The sequence below is a fragment of the Cynara cardunculus genome, unplaced genomic scaffold (genome assembly GCF_001531365.2).
Source record: "Cynara cardunculus var. scolymus isolate 2C unplaced genomic scaffold, CcrdV1 Un_Scaffold_1506, whole genome shotgun sequence".
In the NCBI taxonomy this organism is placed as follows: domain Eukaryota; kingdom Viridiplantae; phylum Streptophyta; class Magnoliopsida; order Asterales; family Asteraceae; genus Cynara; species Cynara cardunculus.
Genome location: NW_020200784.1, coordinates 1,492 through 21,967, shown reverse-complemented (window position 1 = coordinate 21,967; position 20,476 = coordinate 1,492). Strand labels below are relative to the sequence as shown.

Sequence of the window (20,476 nt, the reverse complement as noted above, 5' to 3'; positions counted from 1 at the left end):
GAATTAAAAACTTAAAAAAAAATAGGAATTTTAAATAGTTAATTTGATACTAATATTGATATATTTTTGTCAAAATTTTATGATATATTCAAACTTATATTTTATTCAAAAATAAAAACATCATCGCTTTCTCAAAATCACATACGACCATATTATAAAATCGACTGAGATAAAAAATAAAATGAAATATTAAAATCAAGATCGAGTACTCTTCTACTATATTATAAAACATTTGACAAAAACTATTAAAAACCATTTTTTTATGCGTAAAGTACTGTTTATTAACACATATTACTTAAAACTCAAGATTGCAAGTAGATTGTGCATAAGTACAACTTATTAAAACTTCATATCTGAATTCGTGTAACTAACTGCAGATAAACATAATCAAATACATGATAAACATCTCATTTTAAATATAAAAAATCTAAAATATAATCAGGATAATAATTGAGTTCTAACAGAATACTTAATTATTATCTTTATAAAATGTTATATTATTAAACCAAAAATAAATTATTTCGTTATTAAACTTAAATTAAATTATAATAAAAAAATAAATTAAAAAAATTACATAAAAAACAAGAACTTTTAAATAGTTGATTTGATATTAGTATTGATATATATATATTTTTTCAAATTTTTATGATATATTCAAATTTATTATTCAAAAATAAAATCATTATTATTTTCTTAAAAACACATAAAATCATATTATAACATCGATAAAAACAAATAATAAAATAAAACATTAAAATCGAAATACGTCTTACTACATTGTACGAGTATTCTTCTAGTTATTAATTATTAATTCATTGTACTCATAACAAATTTTACCTTATATTTGGTGCGATTAAATTCTAGACGTCGAAATATCAGATTTTGTACATTCGGTCGATCAAGAAAAGGAAAAGAAAAAGAGTCGGGGGTGAGCACGGATGCTTCCTCTTCTTCCTACAGAAGCCAAAATAAAAAAGAAAAAAGAAAAAAGAAAAGGAAAAAGAGGCTTGAGAGAGGTGAGAGAGGAGAGAGGGGCTTACTGCTACGTCAATGGCGGTTAGGGTATCTGTGTAATCGAGTTTCCTCACCTCTGTTTCATTCAATTCCGTTCTTGTGTTCTGTCTCCCTCTCCCTTTGTTGGATTTCTTTAGCAAAAAACCCTAATTTAGCCTATCCTGCAAGAATCATCTTCAACTTCTTCTTGCGATTTCTGAGGAAAAGCGGTGGGACTTGTCATGGGTGCGCCGGAGAAGACAACTACTTCTAACAATAATTCGATGCAGGTCAGCGCAGTTGCTTTTTTTTTCTTTACTGGTCTTCACATAATTCTGTTGCTTTTCTTTTCCTGGATTCTTATTTATGCCTCTCTTTCGGGGTTGAAGTTTTTTCGAGTTCATTGGATGTCTATTTTTAAGGTCTAGCTGAGTGTGTTTGGCAGATATCGGAAAAAAATACGTAGCGGCATATAGCATGGTTTGTTTAATTCGTTATGGATACGCGACTTGGTTCTCTATTGATGGAGTTTGACTGATAGAGTTGGGTTGGGTCAGTTGAAACCAGGGAAGGGTAGTTGCTTTGTGTTGAAGACTGCAGTTTTGATTTTTCTTAGCCCTAGAAAGGAATTGGTAGCTTTTTTTGAAGTTTAATTGCTCTCAAATTTTAGTTTGGAGCTTAGAATTATCTTCACATGATTTTTAATGCAAACATGTCCTATGATCATCCCATTCCAGTAGGGTTCATTTGATTTGGCATAGAGTTGGGTGATGGTAAGTAGCACATGAAAGTGATGCACTGCTGTTATGGGGTTTTCATTTGTTCTTACACTGGTGTGTTTGCTTTTAGAATGCAAAATGAGAAATGTGGCCCTTCTGGTAGTTCAATCAACTAGACAGCTAGGTTAAAGTGCAAAAGCACTACTTACTTTGTGGAGCTTGAGCATATAGTCAATGAAATAGGAACATAATCAAGAACAGAAATTTGAAATGCCACTAGTATCTTGTGAAGATAGTATAATAGCCAATGAAATTTGGAGTTATTTTGATCTGTTCAAGTATAGTTGTTGTCACTACTTTACAGTTTACAAATACCAAACTTCTTTATATGCAAAATGCATGTTGAGGAGTTCATATGGCTGTGGCCTTGCTAAGAGAGAAGCCAAAATTTGTTCTTGTGGGTTATATCTTGAGATGAAAACTTTGGATGATGATATTGCTAGACATAATTGTACGAGTTAGTTTCATCAACTGGTATAAAGCTGTTTCAATAACTTCTTGCTTGTACTCGGGTCATTCTACTTGAGCCATGCGTTGGAATTGGTAAGGATTGTAGTGGGGTGTGTGTAACATTGCGACTTTAGAATTGAAATCTTCTACTAGGAGTAGTGTTTTTAGCTAAAATTTTGGAATATATGGCTGACACTCCTTGGAGTTGCTATTACAATTTTGCGGTTGTGTTAGCAAGTATTTAGCTATAATTCTCTATAAGGGGGTATGCTTGAAATGCTGATCACTAGTAACTACATGTGCTTTTGGGTTTATTTGCAGTCTATTATCCCCTTTATTAAGTTGTTGAAGCCTTTCAAGTCTTAATATCGAGATAAAGTATTATAAGATGACCTTAGTTTGGCTACCCTATCTATATGAAAAGGAATGAATGCCGGAGTATTTGGGGAGACTCTTAATCTGTTATAATATGTTTTTATACTTTGCTGGACTTTGGATGGTCTAAGTCATGGATTTGGGGTGGATGCTGTCACTTGAATTTGTTGTCTGTGATGCCTGCTGTGGTAGACCTGCAAGTTATAAGTAGGTGGTAGAAATGATCAATATGATTCCGTACCCCTAATTTAGAAATGAAAACATTGTTCTTAACATATGAATGATACAAGTAGAAACCTTCTGTCCTTTTTCTAACACGCAATCTCTCTGCTGGTCTGCCCTATATTTATCTATGTTGTTGCATCTCAACTTCTTAATTTTGTCTCGTATATATTCCTTTATCCTGATCTTAACATACTCAGTTTCAGATTATGAGGTGAGGTTTTCTTATTGTTCTGGTTGGTGGTTAAAACATACATAACTTTGTATCTGCCTTGCTGTCATCCTGCATGAGTGGAACATGTGGGTGTGGCCTTGGCTACAACAGTGTAGGCGACTGATTTTTTCTTTCAGGTTGATCTAGAGGATTCCTGACAAGACATTGAATTTATATTGTCATTAACTGCTCTTAATTACATATGGATGGATAGGATTCCTTTGAATTGCATGCATAAATCAAGATTAAATTTCTCTATTTTTTCATTACCATTGGTGTATCTTCTCTTTTGTATGGGCTTGGGGGGTGACTCACCCGCACAAGTTAGCGTGATGAGGCAGGTTATTAAGTTGATAAAGAGTTGGTGAATGGTCTCCATGTTGATTGCAATGCCGGTTCGTGAGAGGGGACATTGCTTGCTTATTATTGCTAATTAGTTAATTATGGTGTTTATTAGCTTTATAAGTTTGACCATGTCAGCTCTACTTCTCGTTTTTGTCTTATTTTCCTTTCTTATCATGTAGTTAAAGAAAATAATTTCTTTCAAAAGATTAGGGTCTGCATGGGTACATAAGTTTGTGCCTTTGGTGGAAAACATGATCTAGAAACGAGCATCTTAACCATCATTACTTTTAGATTCAGGTGATAAATTAACTCCCTGACAACATTTCTGGCAATGCATGCTCATTGTGCAACTTTCTTGTAATGTTTGTTGCCCCATTTTGAATATTTAATTGTCATAAAACTATTGGTTTAAGTGAAACAGGCTTCTTTAAATGTGGTTTTGTAGCACTGGTTTTCATATTTAATTGTACTATGTATCTGGGTAAAAAGCTTGAACCAAAGACCATATGATCATAATAAAACACAATATATATATATATATATATATATCAGTTGCATGCAGGATGTGTTCACACATAATTTTCAAGTAATGGTGTCTTAGTTTTGTCATTATTGGAGAAATTGTTTGCCACCTCCATAGAATGACCACCGTCTTTCACATGCATTTGCTAGTTGCTATAGACATGTCTGATAAGCACTACAATTACCTCACTCTAGTTGTTTTCTTGTAGTAACATTAGCATTAAGAAATAGCTGAAGCCTAGATACTACAACAAGTAACTATTGCATCTGTGTTAATAAGAACATACATTTGTTATTTCCTTGCAATATACACTTGCATGTACATCTGTTCATTCTCCCTAAAAACCAACTGACTGATGCAAAATTAAAGCTGGGGAAATGGATATTCTTGCAGTTTCTAGATTTTAGACACTAGACAGATCCATATCTTATGCCATGGTGTTCCCTGCATCGACGATAATTACTTATGGGTCCATTGGGCAATTGGATATGAATAAATTATCATACCATACATATATGATATGCAGCTGTTAAAATGCTTTGACAAGGTTAGGCTGTAAGCTGATCTGTTATCAAGCATTACTTGGTTGCCTGACAAGTTGATGTTATTACTTTCCATGTCTAATATAGGAACTTTGATTTTAGTGTACCTGGGCATAGAGGATCTTCTTTTTTGATTCACAAGTTTGTATGTCTTTATCAAAGGCATGATATCTTCTTTACAAACATGACAAGAGGAAAAATCAGTTTGATCATATGGATCTCTGTAGTTCAACACAAGTCTAATCATAAGGCTATGAGCTAACTACAATATATGGCATGGAAGTTTATATCTGAATCTTATTTCAGCAAGAACTCAGCATTGAGAGACCGACTTGAAATATCGATATCATAACTAGTACTTGCCAAATACATTTTGCCCGAGGAACTGTACTTCACCGTGTTTATCTGCAAAAGATATCAGACAGACGTTGGATGATTTTATTTTCAGTACAACCTTTCATTCTTGAATTACGTTACTATCTGCCAAATCCAGAATGTTCTACAAGATCATTGATCAGCATAGGAATGCCTTCCTTGACCATTTTCTGTTTATACAATTGTGTTCCAACAAATAATCTTTACCATATGACTTGGTTTCATATAGGAGGGCCTCTATTTTTAAGTTGTTGTTATGAAGTGATATTAGTTACATTGTCGAAGCTTTTGAGCTTGGTTCACTATAGGTGGGCTCCTTTTTTGTCTACTCCAGCTGGTTTGCTATGGAAGGCAGTCTGTCTTTATTGTTGTTACTGGTTTCTGTAGATTTCTTTTATCTGTGTGCTTTGCACTTTAGTATTGGTATCTCTTATTGACTGAACAGTGCTCTTCCTGTAACCTTTTTCATGTAGCGTGTTAAGGTATACCGACTCAATGATGATGGAAAATGGGATGATCAAGGAACTGGTCATGTCACCATCGACTATTTGGAGGTTTGTCATCATTTGGTTTCTAAAACATGTAAAACCATTTTTATTATGAACTTGAAGTTTCCTGCGTTAAGTAACTTTCTCAAAGTGACACTTAAACTAATCTAAATCAGAGATCTGAAGATTTGGGTTTGTTTGTCATTGATGAAGAAGACAATGAAACATTGCTTGTGCACCGCATTAGTTCAGATGATATATATAGAAAACAAGAAGGTACTTCTAATTTTAGAAACATACTGTAGTCCTAATTATCCTCTGATTCTGCTTGCCACTGGTCTGCACAAGTCCGCCTGATCATGTACTTGTGCTTATTAGCTGAAGATTCTGTTTTTTTTTTCTTTGTTGTTGTTTCCTTCTGCTATTCTAGATACAATAATATCGTGGAGGGATTCAGAGTATTCAAGTGATTTAGCTCTTAGCTTTCAAGAGACTACAGGGTGCTCGTACATATGGTAAACAGTAAATAAATTATCTTTTCAATGGTTATTCTTGTATGTTCTTCTCTTTTATTTATGATTTGATCGTTTTAGTTGCATTGATTTTTTATTGATATTTTATCCAGGGATCATATTTGCAATGTGCAGCGGAATCTGCATTTTAATACTCTCAGCAGTAAGTGCTTGTGATTTTATATGTTGAATCTCAGTCTTTATTATGTGATTTGTTACTGAAGCAAGTGTGATAATTTTCTATCTTTGTTTTTTCATTCTCTTTCCTGTCAATGTTCCATGCAAACTTGGTTGTGTTTGATATTAAAAGTTGGCCTATTTCTGCTTTGTGGCATAAACTTTATGACCATGCGGCAGCTTGATTATTAATTTAAATTTTCAGACTCAATTTGGCTTTAATTAGCAAGATTTTTTTTCCAAACTGGTTGGCTCTTAACTGCGCTACTTACAATTAGTTTGTAGACTAAGATGTGTGGAACCACCGATTTTATTTATTAACTTTTTCTTGTTTTCTTCTCTTCTGTTTGTCTTTGTGGAATTGTTTGTCGTTCTGCATTCAAATTTCATAGAAAACCTCAATCTATTGGTTCTGGATCTCTCATTGTGATTACGTGGCCTCATCAATCTTGATTTATTGCAATACCACTTTGTTACCAGATGTTTCAGGTTAAAGTTATAAAAATCAACCTTAGAACTCTTGATAAAAAATGTTGAAAACCATCGTCTTTGTCTGCAAACTTGCTAGGACCCTATTTTTTAATTTCTGTGACAGGCACCAAGATGTTCAACCTCAGAATGTCGAGGTATATTTCATCAGTTAGTAATGAATGTATTGCCTTGATGTCCAACCATCTTATTATTGTTGTTCCCTCGTGTCACCACCTTCACATGTTCGTATCAAGGCACCCTAGCAGTGACTTAAAATTAAATATTTGTTGTTTGTATCCTTCAGTCTTGCTGATACTGGTTTATAAATGTTTTGTGAAAGGACTTTAACTACTTCCTATAAAATTTGAATAGTTCCTACTGAATGATTGACATTGTTGCGACCTATCGTATCTACTTAGTGTATCTTTGCCCAGATTGACCATTTGACCTAATGTCATTCTAAATAGTCCACGTGTTAGCATATGCATGAAGAATATGTGCATTTAGTTATCCACTTATTGTGGTTATTTATCCATATGAATTGCTGGAAAATCTGATAGAATATCGGCTTACCGCAGGCCAGATTTCTAATTACGTTAGTTCTTCAATGATTTCATCAAGGATGGGTAGATTTTTTTTAAAGGGGAACTGGTGGCTATCGTGCTGTTTATTCTTATATTTCCTTTTTTCTTTTTATCATCACAAGCTAGACCTTTTAGGGTCTTTGGATTATGACATGCATGGCGATGGTTTTGGATGTGAAGTGATTGGTTAGTTATAAACGTTAAGTGATGAGGGTGATCACCTAGCAAATGAAATACTATAATTTCTTTGATCTGAGGTCGTATGAGTTCTTATAATATTTTTAAGGTGCTGCATTGTATCTATGGTGGTTAAATAATGACATCTGAATATACAATTTATTGAAGTGGGTATTAGCACATGCAAGCTTCCAGTATCAGATCCACAATGGGGGAGAATCAAATACTTGAGGGGGATTAAGAATTTGTTTTGACATTTAGGTTGCTCTCAAGAAGTCATCAAAAGCTGTTAGACAAGTGGAACTAGGACTCTTGGAGTACAACTTTTTTAAAGTTAACTTGTTCACTTCTGTCTTGAAGTACAAATGTCTTCTTTAGGAACTTGCTTAATTTGTCTTTCATGCAGGTCATATTCCTTTTCAAGTTCTTATTTTTTTCAAGAGATGCATTGATAAAAGTTCTAATAAATATTCTTAGGTTTCTCTTATACCCTTGGTGTAAACTATGGATTTCCCTCCAGAGTTATATCCATGTGGATGAAGTTCTTAGTTTGAAGATTTTATCTTGTTGCAAGACATTACATTATCAATAGAACTTCTCAACTGTGTTTATTTGTATTTAAGTATCCGCTAAAAAGTCATTGGTGGAAGTAGGATCTCAAAACTGTGTAAATTTGAGTTCTTTGCACATGTAGAATGATTTTTTTTGCTAGTATTATTCTACATCATTTCAAATGGGTACAGCTTTCATGATGCTATGTAAGTTGGTATTATATAATTATATTATATTATTTGTTCAGATGAGACATATCATGGTGCTAACAGTGAGTTGAGGGAGTTGCCTGAGGTAGAGCTGTCAACACTTCCTTCAATACTTAAGGTTCGGACTAAAAATCCAAGTATATTTTTGTTTTGAATTTTGAAATTTATGGTAGTTTCTGGAAGCAAACTCCTTTCTCAACAGTGGATTGTTTTGGTATGTTCACTTTCAATATGTATCCACTGTTAACCAAGTAAATTGTCTCCTGGTTATCCCTTAACCGTTGTGTATGATTGTTTTCTCTTGCAGGTTGTGGTTGACAGTAGCATTACTGATCAGTTATGTGTGACAGAACTCATACTACACGATGTATGCAATTCTCAATTTCTCTCTACTCGGTAGATTTAGAGAAACTTGCATGTCTGTCAGTTTACCTGGATGTTGCATCCCATATGTTGCCAGTGATTTTCTTGATATTAAAATGAGATGTATAGAGTAGAGACCAAGAATGCAATAAGAGACGCTTAACTTATAAGAAACATTGGGAGGATATCTTTGTTCTGTACCCCAAGCCAGATGTTTCTTTAATCTAGCATAATGTGACATCTGTTATTTATATATAAGATTGTTGATACGCTTGCAGCGAAGAAAAACTTTATTCAAGAAAAGAATAGGGAGACAACTAAGAACCAATCAGTGAATTGTGTCTTGACATCCGCCAATAGAATGTGAAAAGGAAGAACGACATTGCGGACCTCTGCAGACTCCACTAAGTAGTCAAGACATAGATCATATTTTTCTTAAAGAATTGATAGGTAGTCCCAAGTAGATGTGATTCTCCTCTCTGTAGATGATCAAGAAAGAATCATAGCTACAGTCTACTTCCATGTGCAAGCAGGGACTGCCATGAATTCATAAAATTAATAATGTCAGTTGCTATAGGGCTCAACAGGGCGGTGTAAAGTGCGAACATTTTATTACAGACAATGATATATCCCCATAATGACTATGTAGCTAAAAATTGTCTTTAGATCCTCTTCAGTGTTTGTGCGTAGAGTACTAAATGTTTAGTCATGTTTCATAGGGCATGCTCTGCCAACCAAGACCTAATGTCATTATTACATAAGATCAGGTTGAATTTTGTAATTAAAATCTCAAGGAGTTTGATTTTAATGGTTGTACAGTATCTCTGTCTTGAAAGTTGAAAATAATCTAAAAAAATATTGGGAGGACTTGCATTGATATCTAGATTGAGTGTTGTGTATGGCCTCTCTGTCTAATTGTGGATGCATGTATATTTGCTCATTTTTTGCGTAAGAGTCTTTTTGCTGAAGCAAATGTTTACATAAAATATCGTATCCATCAAGAGTTAGGAATGCTAGTATGGAGTGAGTAAAAGGTAATAGTCTCCCCAGTCTATATGACGTCCTCTTCCTAGTTGGGTGTATGTACTGTTCATTAACCCCAGTGGAACATTCGTATTGATTTCTACTTCATAAAAGAACAATGCTACACAGATTCTTAGTACAACTAAATTATGCAATTCTCAGTTATACTGCATGAAGGAGGTATAATAGTCATATTTGACCTGATCTGCATAAGACATGGTTGGCTGTGCAGTGCCCTTGTTGAGCTTAGATGTTGGTGTTTATTAAGGATGGAACTTAATACGATATATCCTCTTTATCTCCATTACATGTTAAATGCTTAGCCTCTGTTTTTCAATTCTAAGGTTAATGCTTCGTAAATCTTTAGAAGTCTTGTGGTATGTAAGAGTTTCATGGACTCATAGAGTTTTATGGACCTATAACTTGTGCAGCAAAAGTTTTTCCGGAAGTTGATGGATTTGTTCAGAGTGTGCGAAGATTTGGAGAACTATGATGGCCTTCACATAATATACAAAATTGTCAGAGGGATCAGTTAATACCTAAACTCATACTTTATAATCGGTATTGAAGAAGTCTGTTTTTTTCCGGAGGTGCTGACATTTTAAATTCTTACTGCAGTTCTTCTCAACAGTCCGCAGATCTTTGAGAAAATATTTTCTGATGAATTAATCATGGATATTGTGGGATGTCTTGAGTGTAAGTTGTATCTCTGTCTTAAGTTTGATGCTTTGGGTGTGTGGCTTTGTGGTTATAGTTCCGAATTCATGCTTGTCTCTTGTTTTATTCTTTCTAATCATTATGTGTATTGGGAATAAGTATGGTTGTTCATCTTACTGAACGCATTAAAATATTAACACAATTATGCCTTAATTGCTAGTTTGAGTCTAAGTGGCTTACATAAAGGAATTGCTTTAGAATCTTGTCTCTCTTTTAGTTCTAGTGGCTTACATAAAGGAATTGCTTTTGAATCTTGTCTCTCTTTTAGTTCTTTCTAATCATCATGCTCGTTAAGGAATTATAATGGTCATCATTTTACCCACGAATACAAATATTTTGACTCCATTATATTGTAAATGCGAAGCGAACTCTTACGTTTTCTCTACAAGTCTATTGTGTAAATAGAGCAAATTGGTTTAGAAGTGTTCCAGACTGTGTAGGCATGGTCGAAGGTTAGTCAAGGTGATGGGCAAGAGCCTGGAGGTATAGGTAATACAGTGTACTTCAAAATTGTCTGTAAAAGTTGAGTCATGGCCCAAGGCTTAAAATTGGGTAAATAGAATAGTTAATTACACAAATGGATATATATATATATATATATATATATGACATCACACAAATTCAAGGGTGTTAATACCAGGCGTGACAATGTTAGGCACAGAAAGAATTAGATAGATTATGAAGTCACTACAAGTCGAAAGAAAGAACCATCAGTATACATAACGAGATTAACTAGGCTAGAGCATTACACCCCAATGGGAAATTTTGAAACAGAAATGAAGTAACTTGATAGATATTTGTCTCTATTTCAAGTTCTCCTAAAGACATATTTACAGTTTATGTCATCCGGAACTTTCAACGCGGTACTACATTGAAGTCCGTTCATTTTCGTTGATGAACATTCAACCTGATTATGAATTGTAGGTTGATTTCCTCTTGTAATTTAGAAAACCAAATACGCTCTATAGTTAGTAGCACAATTATAAAACGTAAACATGGTATTATTTATTATTTTTATTGCAGTGCAGAGCCATATTCTGAAGGTTAATTATATTGGGATACATTGAGAAGGCATTGAATTTTCATTTGGAGAACCTTTGGTTGGTATTATTTAAGAATGCGAAAAACCTTTTCTGCTGAGCCTATTGGAGAGTTGGGGATGGGGAATCTTGTTTAGGTGTGATAAATTAGGGTAATTAAGCTGCTTAGATAAGTAAGGTCGTGAGAGCATTAAGGCGAGTAGAGTATTCCATGCAAAGGAAGAAGGCCCCCTTGCTTTGATACAATTCCTCCCAGCTTGATCATTATGTCGGCAATGCTTTGACAGAGGTGAATTTTTATGTCAAAAACTTCTTCCAAGAGGACTTGACTAAAGCAACATTTAATTGAGCTAAGATACATGCTTGAGGAAACGGGACAAAGGCCGTGGAGGAGATTGTATGTGCTGTGTTATGCTTGTGGCTTAGAAATGATTGTGTCATATGATATGATCAGAGTTGTAGAAGAGCATAGTTTTTCAAAACATTCAACTCGAGTTTTTTCATCTGTCTTGAGTCATCCAGCCTAATTCATTCTCCAGAAATAGCACCTGCAACAAACGCTGATATGTCATCCCTTTTTATATGTTACGAGTATTATTTCTTCTTGGTTTCTTGGCCTCTATCAACTATATTGTATTCATCATCTGGTGTATTTTGCTGAGAAACTATTGGACCAACTATGTTGTATGATATGATGTGTTGTATGATGAAGAAGGCACTTAAGAGGAAGATAGAGGCAACTAAAGTGTGGATGCTCAGATGGACCTGTGGACAGACCATGCTAGACAGGATACTGAACAAGGTCTTTTTAACAGAGTTGAGTAGCATCTAATACAGATAAAATTAAGAGAGGAAAGACCGCTATGGTTTGGTTCGTAGGAGACAGTTGTCAACGCCGGTAAGGAGCGTGGAGAGTGTTAGAGTCAAGGGTGTGAGGAGGGGTAGGTTGAGGAGGATGTGGAATGAGCAACTGCGATAGGACATGGCGGCTTTAGACATTTCAGAAGACATGACCTTAGATAGGGGTTTGTAGAGTCGCAGGATCGGGGTAGCGAATTGTGTGCAAGGACTTGTGGATAATTGGGTTAGAGAACGGGTGGGAGAGGTCAAGGGTGGGGCGGGGGAGGGTTAGAGAGTCGACAGCAATGTATCACTTTATTTTCAGTTAGTTTAGTGGTTTTTGTATCTTTTCGAAGGCCTTTGTTGTCCTTGCATGCTCTATTCTTTCATATTACTGATTCTTTGACCATCTTTACCTGTGTTCCTATCATGTACTTTTTATGATCTACTTCTTCTTTCTCAAACTTCTTCAGACTTTCGAAACCATTTTTTGGTCGTAAAATCATTTTTTCATATCCTTTCTACCCCTCCGAGGTAGAGGTAAGGTCCGTGTACCTCCTACCCTCCCCAGACCCTACTAAATGTGATATATTTTCTAGCTTCGTTTTGTTTGGTTTGTTTTGCTGAGAAACTATAAGTAGCAAAACAATCCTGTGGCACTCTAGAATACACCTCAATACCTGCAATACAAGCTTTCCTCTTCTTCCTCACCCTCTATCATGTTCATGCATTGTACTACATGCTCTCGAGCGTGATTAGGCTTGCCTTATTTCTTAGTATTCATATATGATTCTTTTTTTTTGTTTCTTATAGATATCGTGTATAGGTGCTTGTTCCAGGAAGAGGATGGGTATTACTATAATTTTAATTGTGGCACTCTTGTAAAAAAATGATTTATCAGTACGATCCCAGTGATAAAGTATATGATTTATATGAGATAGAAATCAGAACATTTTCGAGGAAAAAAAATCCAAGTGGCCTAACTTTCAAGTCCATGGTAATAAGTGTCATCTTGTTTAAACTTTCAAAATATGTGATATTATACAAATGTGGTGACACACAACCATTTTGTTCGAAGTGATGCTCTTGAAAATATTTCAAGATGTTGCTTCTGTGCACTTGATTATAGATACCCAAGATTGGAAATTGATTCATTAGGTGCTTTTACTCAACCAGGTGTTAAGGAGCAATGAGCATAGAAAAGAGCACTTTTCTTTGTGTGCAATTGTGTTATTTCTTTTGGTTAGTTGGATAGTTATAGCTTATTGCTTTAGAATATAACTCATGGTTGCTGTTTTATATTCTTGTGCAGATGACCCTGATGTACCTCACGTCCATCATCGCAACTTTCTAAAAGAACATGTTGTATTCAAGGAGGTAATTGTTTCTACCATGTTTTTACTGACAGCTATGTGCCAAGGATGATGGAGAACAAAAGAAATACTTCTTTCAGTACATCTTATAGTCTATTATTTTTTTGTGACATCACACTCATGTAGGCCATACCAATTAAGGATCCCCTAGCTTTGTCAAAGATACATCAAACATATAGAATCAGTTACCTCAAGGTAAAATCTTGAATGCTACCTCATAGATTAGTTCTTATTCTCTATTGTGAAATTCTAACACATTTTACTTATCTTAGGATGTTGTTTTGCCTAGAGTATTGGATGAGGCCACATTTGCAAGCATGAATTCCATAATTCACTCAAATAATGGAATGGTGAGGCTATTACATTTCACTTCTGCAATCTTGAGCCTTGATTGTTATCCTATATCTGATATTTGTTCTTTTCCTGGGTAGGTTGTCACTTTGTTGAAAGATGATACCACATTTATCAAGGAGTTGTTTGCGAGGTTAAAATCCCCTTCCACAGCTCCTGAATCCAAGACGAATTTGGTAAACAAGGATTCTTGATGCTTTTTATGTTCCGTTTTCTTCAAAACTTGCAAGTCCATTTTCTATTGCTACATACATAACTTGGGTTGTATGCTTGTTACAGTTGGTTTAATATTTACTTGCCTCTTTCCTTATTCCCCAGTCAGTTGGTGTCATCACTAGTTAGTACATCCCTGATATTTCAAGATCAGATAAGTATCATAGAAGTTTTTTCTTGAAGAACTATTTATTTTCTTTATGATATAGGTGTATTTCTTGCAAGAATTCTGTAATTTAAGCAAGAGCTTGCAGATGGTCCAGCAACTCCGTTTGTTCAGGTATGCTTCCTGATATTGTTTCAACTTTAACACTATGTATGCATTCTAAATTTGTAACAAGGTCTGCATGTTTTGATGCTTTAGGGATCTCGTGAATGAAGGCATATTTGATGTGATTGCTGATATTTTTCAGAGTCAAGATAAGAAGCTCATTCTGACTGGGTAAACAGTTTGTATCTCTCATTCCCTGATGCGTTTCATTTTAATAGACTCCTAAGTTAGTACTTATAGTAGGAAAATCTAATGGATGCAGGACAGACATCCTCATGCTTTTTGTGAGCCAGGATCCAACCTTGTTGCGTTCGTATGTTAGTCGGCAGGAAGGTGTCTCACTGATTGGGCTTTTGGTATGTAAGATATCATGTGTACATAATTGCATTTCTTACATTGATATTGGAGGCTTGTTAAGCACTGGATGCAAATCTTCATATATCATTTATCTTTACTATATTTTATAGCATTTGGTAAGAACTCAGAAGAACAAGTTATCAAGTATTGAGTACCGTTTATTAATACAAATATCTTAAAATTCAAGGTTACAAGTTATTATAGCATACATGTAACTTCTTAAAATGTTATGTTTGAACTAAATAAAACTAACTGATAAACTTCATAGATTTATCTCATTTTCTTAATCGAGAATACAAAAAGTTTTTAATTAAAATTATATAGAAACGAGTACTTTATTATCTTTAATTTGATATCCATATGATATATATTTTTCCAATATTTGTAACCGGGTTTTGAAAATTTTGATCACACGTATGTTCACATGCGGCTATGTTCATACTACCATACTATCTCATATGACATTTACTCGATTTTTTAAAATTTCTTCTAAAGTTTACAACTTAATATTGCACACACAACTTTTTATAGCTCCATGTTTGAACTTCCTAAAATTAACCAACCGACTAATAAGCCTTTCAAGTGTAAGATAAACATCGAGTTATACTAATAAGCATTGTACTTTATTGAACTCATAACCAACCGATGATTCTCACTCTCTCAAATATACGCAATCATAATTAAAATAATCAAGAGAGACAGAAAAGTAGAACGAAACATGAAACAAGATTGAGGGTTCGAGTTTTCGGCTTCAAAATTGAAATTGGATGGTGCTGCAATGCGTAAGTACACTTCTAGTATTTATATAAGAAGAAGGAACATTTGGTTCTATACCAATCGCTAGAAGGAAAGCTACCATCAGTGACTTCTTTTGGTCCTTCTTGCTGTCTTAAGCTGTCTTCTTTTCTATTTTTGTCCTCTTTAGCTTATGAACAAGGATGAAGTTATGTTGTACACGGGTAGCATGATTGATGATTAGAAACCTAGCGGTGTGCCTAGTTGCACATCAACTGATGATGTGGATGTTATAAGAAATAGATACATCTGATCTGGGGATTAAAGGGTGCGCAAGAAAGAATAATGAAAGTTTTACTAATCAAGTTCAGAAGTTCTTGTTTTCTTAAGCACGGTGATAAATATGATGCATGCATAGGAATCGTGTGCAAATAAAAAGAAAAACACAATATTTTTTACGGGTTGAGGGCACGTCCATGTCTCCTATAACTATATATTACAGAATGCAAAAGACACCTCAAGTTTTTTGCCCTACATGTTTTTGGACCAGAAAGCAATCTATCTCATAAATCTTTAACATGTAGTTCCTTCTTTCCTGTGCCCCTATCGTTTATCATGCCTTTTTGTTGGACAATGGAACAGTTGTGGAGTGGGAAATGGTTCTCACAAAAGGTCGACATTTTAAAGGGCTTTGTAGTGCAAACTAGGGTATCAAGAAACTTGTGCGAGTAAATGGCTGCATAAAGTTCTTTTTGGGTTTTGCTCTGATAATTCAGTGCTGATTATGTACCCCATTGTAAGGTTGGAGAATCCAATCTGCCAGTTGGTATTAACCCATACGATTTGTAGTTTGTCACTTCTGGGGGGCAGAATTACCATGTACGTCTTTTTATTTTATGATCACAATTATCTTTCTAGTTGTATTGTTGTATCACATGATCGACCAAACTATTTTTCCTGTGTAGGAGATCTGTTCTCAAAAAAATCATCCATTTCCCTGCAGCTGTGAAATTATAGTGTTAATGTATTGTATGCAAGTGAGCAGGCATATTGAAGGTTTAGGTTCTGCTAGAACAAAATAACTGATGTCTGTTGATGTTCAGTGAATGCTAGTAGGATCTTGATGTGATATGACCCAGACCTTTTCCCTCCTTTTCCCTTTTGTACATGATTTGCCGAAGTATATTGATTTGTTCTCCAATGGTTCTGATTTTTTATGATGGAGTAAATGATGTTTCTGTCGTCGTGAGCCTAACAAAGGCAGATAATTCTTCCATGACAGGTAAAAGGTATGCTTAAAGATTTTGGGGATGATATGCATTGCCAATTTCTTGAGATAATTCGAAGTCTTTTGGATACCTATTCTCCAGCAGGACAGGTTGGGCTCTTGAACTTTTTGCCAAAGTTGTACAATCAGTTTTCTAGTTACCGTAAGCTAGGTATCTAATGATGAGTTATATCTCTTCATGGAAAGCTGAAATGTAAATTCTGTTCTGTAAGTGCACATGTAGAACTTCTTTCCATTGGGGTTGACGGGTTGGGGTGAGGATGGAGGTTGTCACTGCATCATAGAACACATGGGCCACATCTTGTTGAAATTTATACTTATGTTAAATACTAGGTACTTATGTAACTGACTGTATTTGTTCTTTTATTGTATTCTGTAGAACACAGAGACATGGGCTGAAAGGACAAATAAAATATTAAACATGTGTTACTGATCCATAACGCTCCTCTGGCTATGGATCATATTACAGCCAACTTATATGCGCACACACAGGGGGTATCCTGTCAACTGTTAAAACGGTTTGACCATGATACTTTGGAGCATTCATTTTCTAATACCTAATAGTTGGCAACAGCGGAACAATTATTTTGTAAAACTCAGTAACTTGTAAGAGCCTGCATTATAGGAACACACAGCCACATGTTATCTACAAGGTTATACATGGCCTTTTAGGATCTGATTGGTGGTTAGAAGCTGATAATGTAAATGCATGACTTCCTGCACAAACGTTCTAGGATGAAAATCTTGGCAACCCATACGAGCTTGCATCAAAGGAACACACAACCACATGTTATCTACAAGGTTACATGGTCTTTTGGGAGCACTTGGTGGTTAGAAGCTGATAATTTAAATGCATGCCTTCCTCCAAAGAAGTTCTAGGATGAAATTTTTTTACACTGAACACAGGGATGTTCAATTGCTTTCAATAACATTCTGTACTTTTATTGTTCCTGAAAACAATACTACACTGAAATAGGCAGTTACCCTTCACTGGAAATTTTTCCCCTCAATCTAACACTTTGCATCCGGCCCTCCTTTTGATGTGCATGCTTTTGTTTCAATTTTTTTGCAGAGAGATGCTATTGTTGATATTTTTTATGAGAGGCACTTGGATCAACTACTTGATGTCATAACATCATCATGCCCTCCATATGGCACTGCACAGGCTGTTCATAGATCCACGAGTTCCAATGGAAATTCTGGGAATCAAACTAGTGCAAAGCCTGAAATACTTTTGAACATATATGACCTCTTATGCTTTTGCATTCTGCAACATCCTTATAAGATAAAGTAAGTACTTAACCTTTCTGTGGTATTTTAGATTTGTCTCGGAAATTGGGATTTGTTTAATTCATTTTACCTTTTCTGGTTTGCAGGTCCAATTTTTTGCTTAGTGGTGTAATAGAGAAAGTTTTAAGTCTGACTTGTAGAAGGGAAAAATATCTTGTGGTTGCTGCTATTCGCTTTGTTCGAACTCTAATTTCACTTAAGGTAAGTAAATCGTTCCTGCTTTTCAAGTTAGAGCTATTACTGCATTGCCACCGACACTACAAACCGAGACCGATACGTTCCATTTTGAAGGAAAGCCATGTGAATATATGCATCACAATGAATTTACATTTCATAATTGTTATTTGCTATCATGTGTGGAATTCGTCATAGATTGCTAATTTCCATCCTTTCCAGCGCTAGAAGGCCCAACTACATTTCAATTGAGTTGGCATATACTTATTTCATATTTTTAAAACTATAATGACGTGTCTACTACAGAATAATAATGATGAAATGCTTGTTGACTTTTAGCTCGATATGTTTATGTAGAATCTTTCAGGCGCTTGAATGGTAATCCTTCTTGATACTTTTTGCAGGATGAGCAACTCATGAATCATATTGCAAAGAACAATCTATTTAAACCGATTATAGATGTTTTTGTTGGTAACGGAAGTCGCTATAATTTATTGAACTCTGCAGTTTTGGAGCTTTTTGAGTATATCCGTAAGGTATTCATTTCACAGATGTTTTGTATTATGACATATGGCTAGTACTATTTGGTCTGATCTGATTGTGAACTCTATGCAGGAAAATCTGAAGATACTACTCAAATATTTAGTTGAAACATATTGGGAGCAGCTGGTCCAATTTGACAGTTTACCTTCCATTCAATCTCTTAAAGTTAGATATGAGCAGGTATTTCTATACATCTATCTGAAATGTGATTCGTATATGTGCAATTAGGAATTCTGTTATATCACAATTGGATCTGCAGGCCATGGAGCAGGCAACCAATCAAACTGGCCCATATGCATTGAACTCTAGAAGACGTGTAGATGAGCGAGCTCTCGAGAAGGAAGAGGAGGATTACTTCAATGAGGACAGGTACTGTTGTCTCTACCATGTGTTCTAAAATAAATGCAATGTTTGTTTGACTTTGGACCTAGTTCAGTGAAGTATTTGACTTTAGTCAATCTGATTTACCCTTCAATGATGGCAACCGGAAAATGTGATTGTTTTAGTTATTTTAGGATGGAAGGAGTATAATTAAGTTTCTGACTCCCATAAATTTGTCCAACACCAACTGAATTTGGGCACTCAGTAAGTAATGGAGTCTTGTAACCTATAGTCGACACTACCAATGTTTTGTACTAGTGGGAATATAGGTGATCTTGTTTCAAATTTTGGCAGAAGGGGTAAGATGCATTTATTCAGACCATCGTGTAAAGAGAAATTGGAGGGGTATATACTTAGTTCTGACCATCAGATATTTGTCCAATACCCATTGCAATTTGGCACTAAATAATGACAAAATAATGGAATCTTGTAAACTATAGGTAATGCTCTTAATATTTTGTAATTGCTAATGTGTGAAGTGGTACTTTTGGGTTCAAGTTTTGCTTAAAGGGACACGTTGCATTTATTTAATCGTCCAAAAAGAAAATTGTTGCATTTATTTTGAGACGGAGGGTGGGAGGTAGTTTCTAACTACTAGGTGTGTTAATTAATTTGACAAAATATTGGAATCTTGTAAACTGAAGTCATACTATTAGTTTTTGTAATTACTAACGGGAAAAAGGTAATTTTGGATTCAAATTTTGCTTAAAGGGAAACGCTAATTTATTTAGGCTGTCCAAAATGGGAAATAGTTGTGTTTATGTAACGCCCCAAATCCACACATTGCATATAACACATATTTCATATATAGAATACATGTTTTCCCCACATAGGTCCTTGATACAAGAGTCTATAATATAAAATACATAGCCCAAAWATTCCAAAAGTACATGCTCTTGTATCCTAGCATCTATGCTTCCAAAACAGCTAAGCATATAGGGAAGTAATTTACATAATACACTTTCCCTTATCATTACCTGCACACATAATTTGAAAACACGAAAATGAGGGTTAGACATTAATGTCTAGTGAGGTTCCCTTTTATATAATGCAGGGTGAAGATCACCAAAACGTTTATTTCAAATCATTCATCTTATGAAGTAAAATTAAAAACATACTGCCTCAATCCATCGAACCTTTGGTTTCAAACAACACTTAGAAAATATTTTGACACAGGACCAGAGCCCCTCTGGTCTCTCTTCMAGAGCTTCTGGTCTTCACGACCAGAGCCTTTGGTTCTAAACCACACTTAGAAAATATTTCGACACAGGACCAGAGCCCATCCGGTCTCTCTTCCAGAGCTTCTGGTTCCAAACCATACTTAAAATATAATTCAACATCCAGGACTAGAGCCCCTCTGGTCTCTCTTCCAGAGCTTCTGGTTTCACGACCAGAGCCTCTGGTTGAACCAACCAGACTTAGAATATATTTCAAAATCTAAGACCAGAGCCTCTCTGGTCTCTCTTCCAGAGCTTCTGCTCTTCACGACCAGAGCCTCTGGTTGTACTAACCAAAACATCACTCATATA

General features: G+C 35.1%; 1 protein-coding gene across 6 annotated transcripts; it reads left to right on the top strand.

Annotated features, from left to right (window-relative positions):
- Positions 1–951: 951 nt before the first annotated feature.
- Positions 952–19,742, top strand: LOC112502492 (serine/threonine-protein phosphatase 4 regulatory subunit 3-like). Of its 6 annotated transcripts, XM_025106402.1 has the most exons (23): positions 959–1,283; positions 5,292–5,372; positions 5,483–5,582; positions 5,737–5,821; positions 5,932–5,981; positions 8,027–8,106; positions 8,296–8,355; positions 9,806–9,905; positions 9,993–10,070; positions 13,284–13,348; positions 13,471–13,539; positions 13,617–13,694; positions 13,776–13,871; positions 14,118–14,188; positions 14,273–14,350; positions 14,442–14,535; positions 16,554–16,560; positions 16,642–16,649; positions 17,632–17,849; positions 17,936–18,050; positions 18,428–18,559; positions 18,639–18,746; positions 18,826–19,742. In XM_025106402.1, exons 1-23 carry the CDS (start codon positions 1,236–1,238, stop codon positions 18,961–18,963), a joined length of 1,959 nt encoding a protein of 652 aa, XP_024962170.1. In that variant the 5' UTR covers positions 959–1,235; the 3' UTR covers positions 18,964–19,742. The 6 variants fall into 6 exon arrangements, with proteins under 6 accessions (XP_024962174.1, XP_024962175.1, XP_024962173.1 ...); XM_025106401.1 differs by having other exon boundaries at positions 962–1,283; positions 16,554–16,649; positions 18,826–19,741; XM_025106406.1 differs by lacking the exons at positions 17,936–18,050; positions 18,428–18,559; positions 18,639–18,746; positions 18,826–19,742 and having other exon boundaries at positions 952–1,283; positions 14,447–14,535; positions 17,632–17,684.
- Positions 19,743–20,476: the final 734 nt, after the last annotated feature.

What these genes read in the sequence shown, in the direction of transcription:
- LOC112502492 (XM_025106401.1), top strand. Translation starts at nt 1,236, where the DNA reads ATGGGTGCGCCGGAGAAGACAACTACTTCTAACAATAATTCGATGCAG. An exon ending in CCTATTCTCCAGCAGGACAG is followed by an intron (nt 16,650 to 17,631) that starts GTTGGGCTCTTG and finishes ATTTTTTTGCAG; the next exon opens with AGAGATGCTATTGTTGATAT. An exon ending in TTAAAGTTAGATATGAGCAG is followed by an intron (nt 18,747 to 18,825) that starts GTATTTCTATAC and finishes TTGGATCTGCAG; the next exon opens with GCCATGGAGCAGGCAACCAA.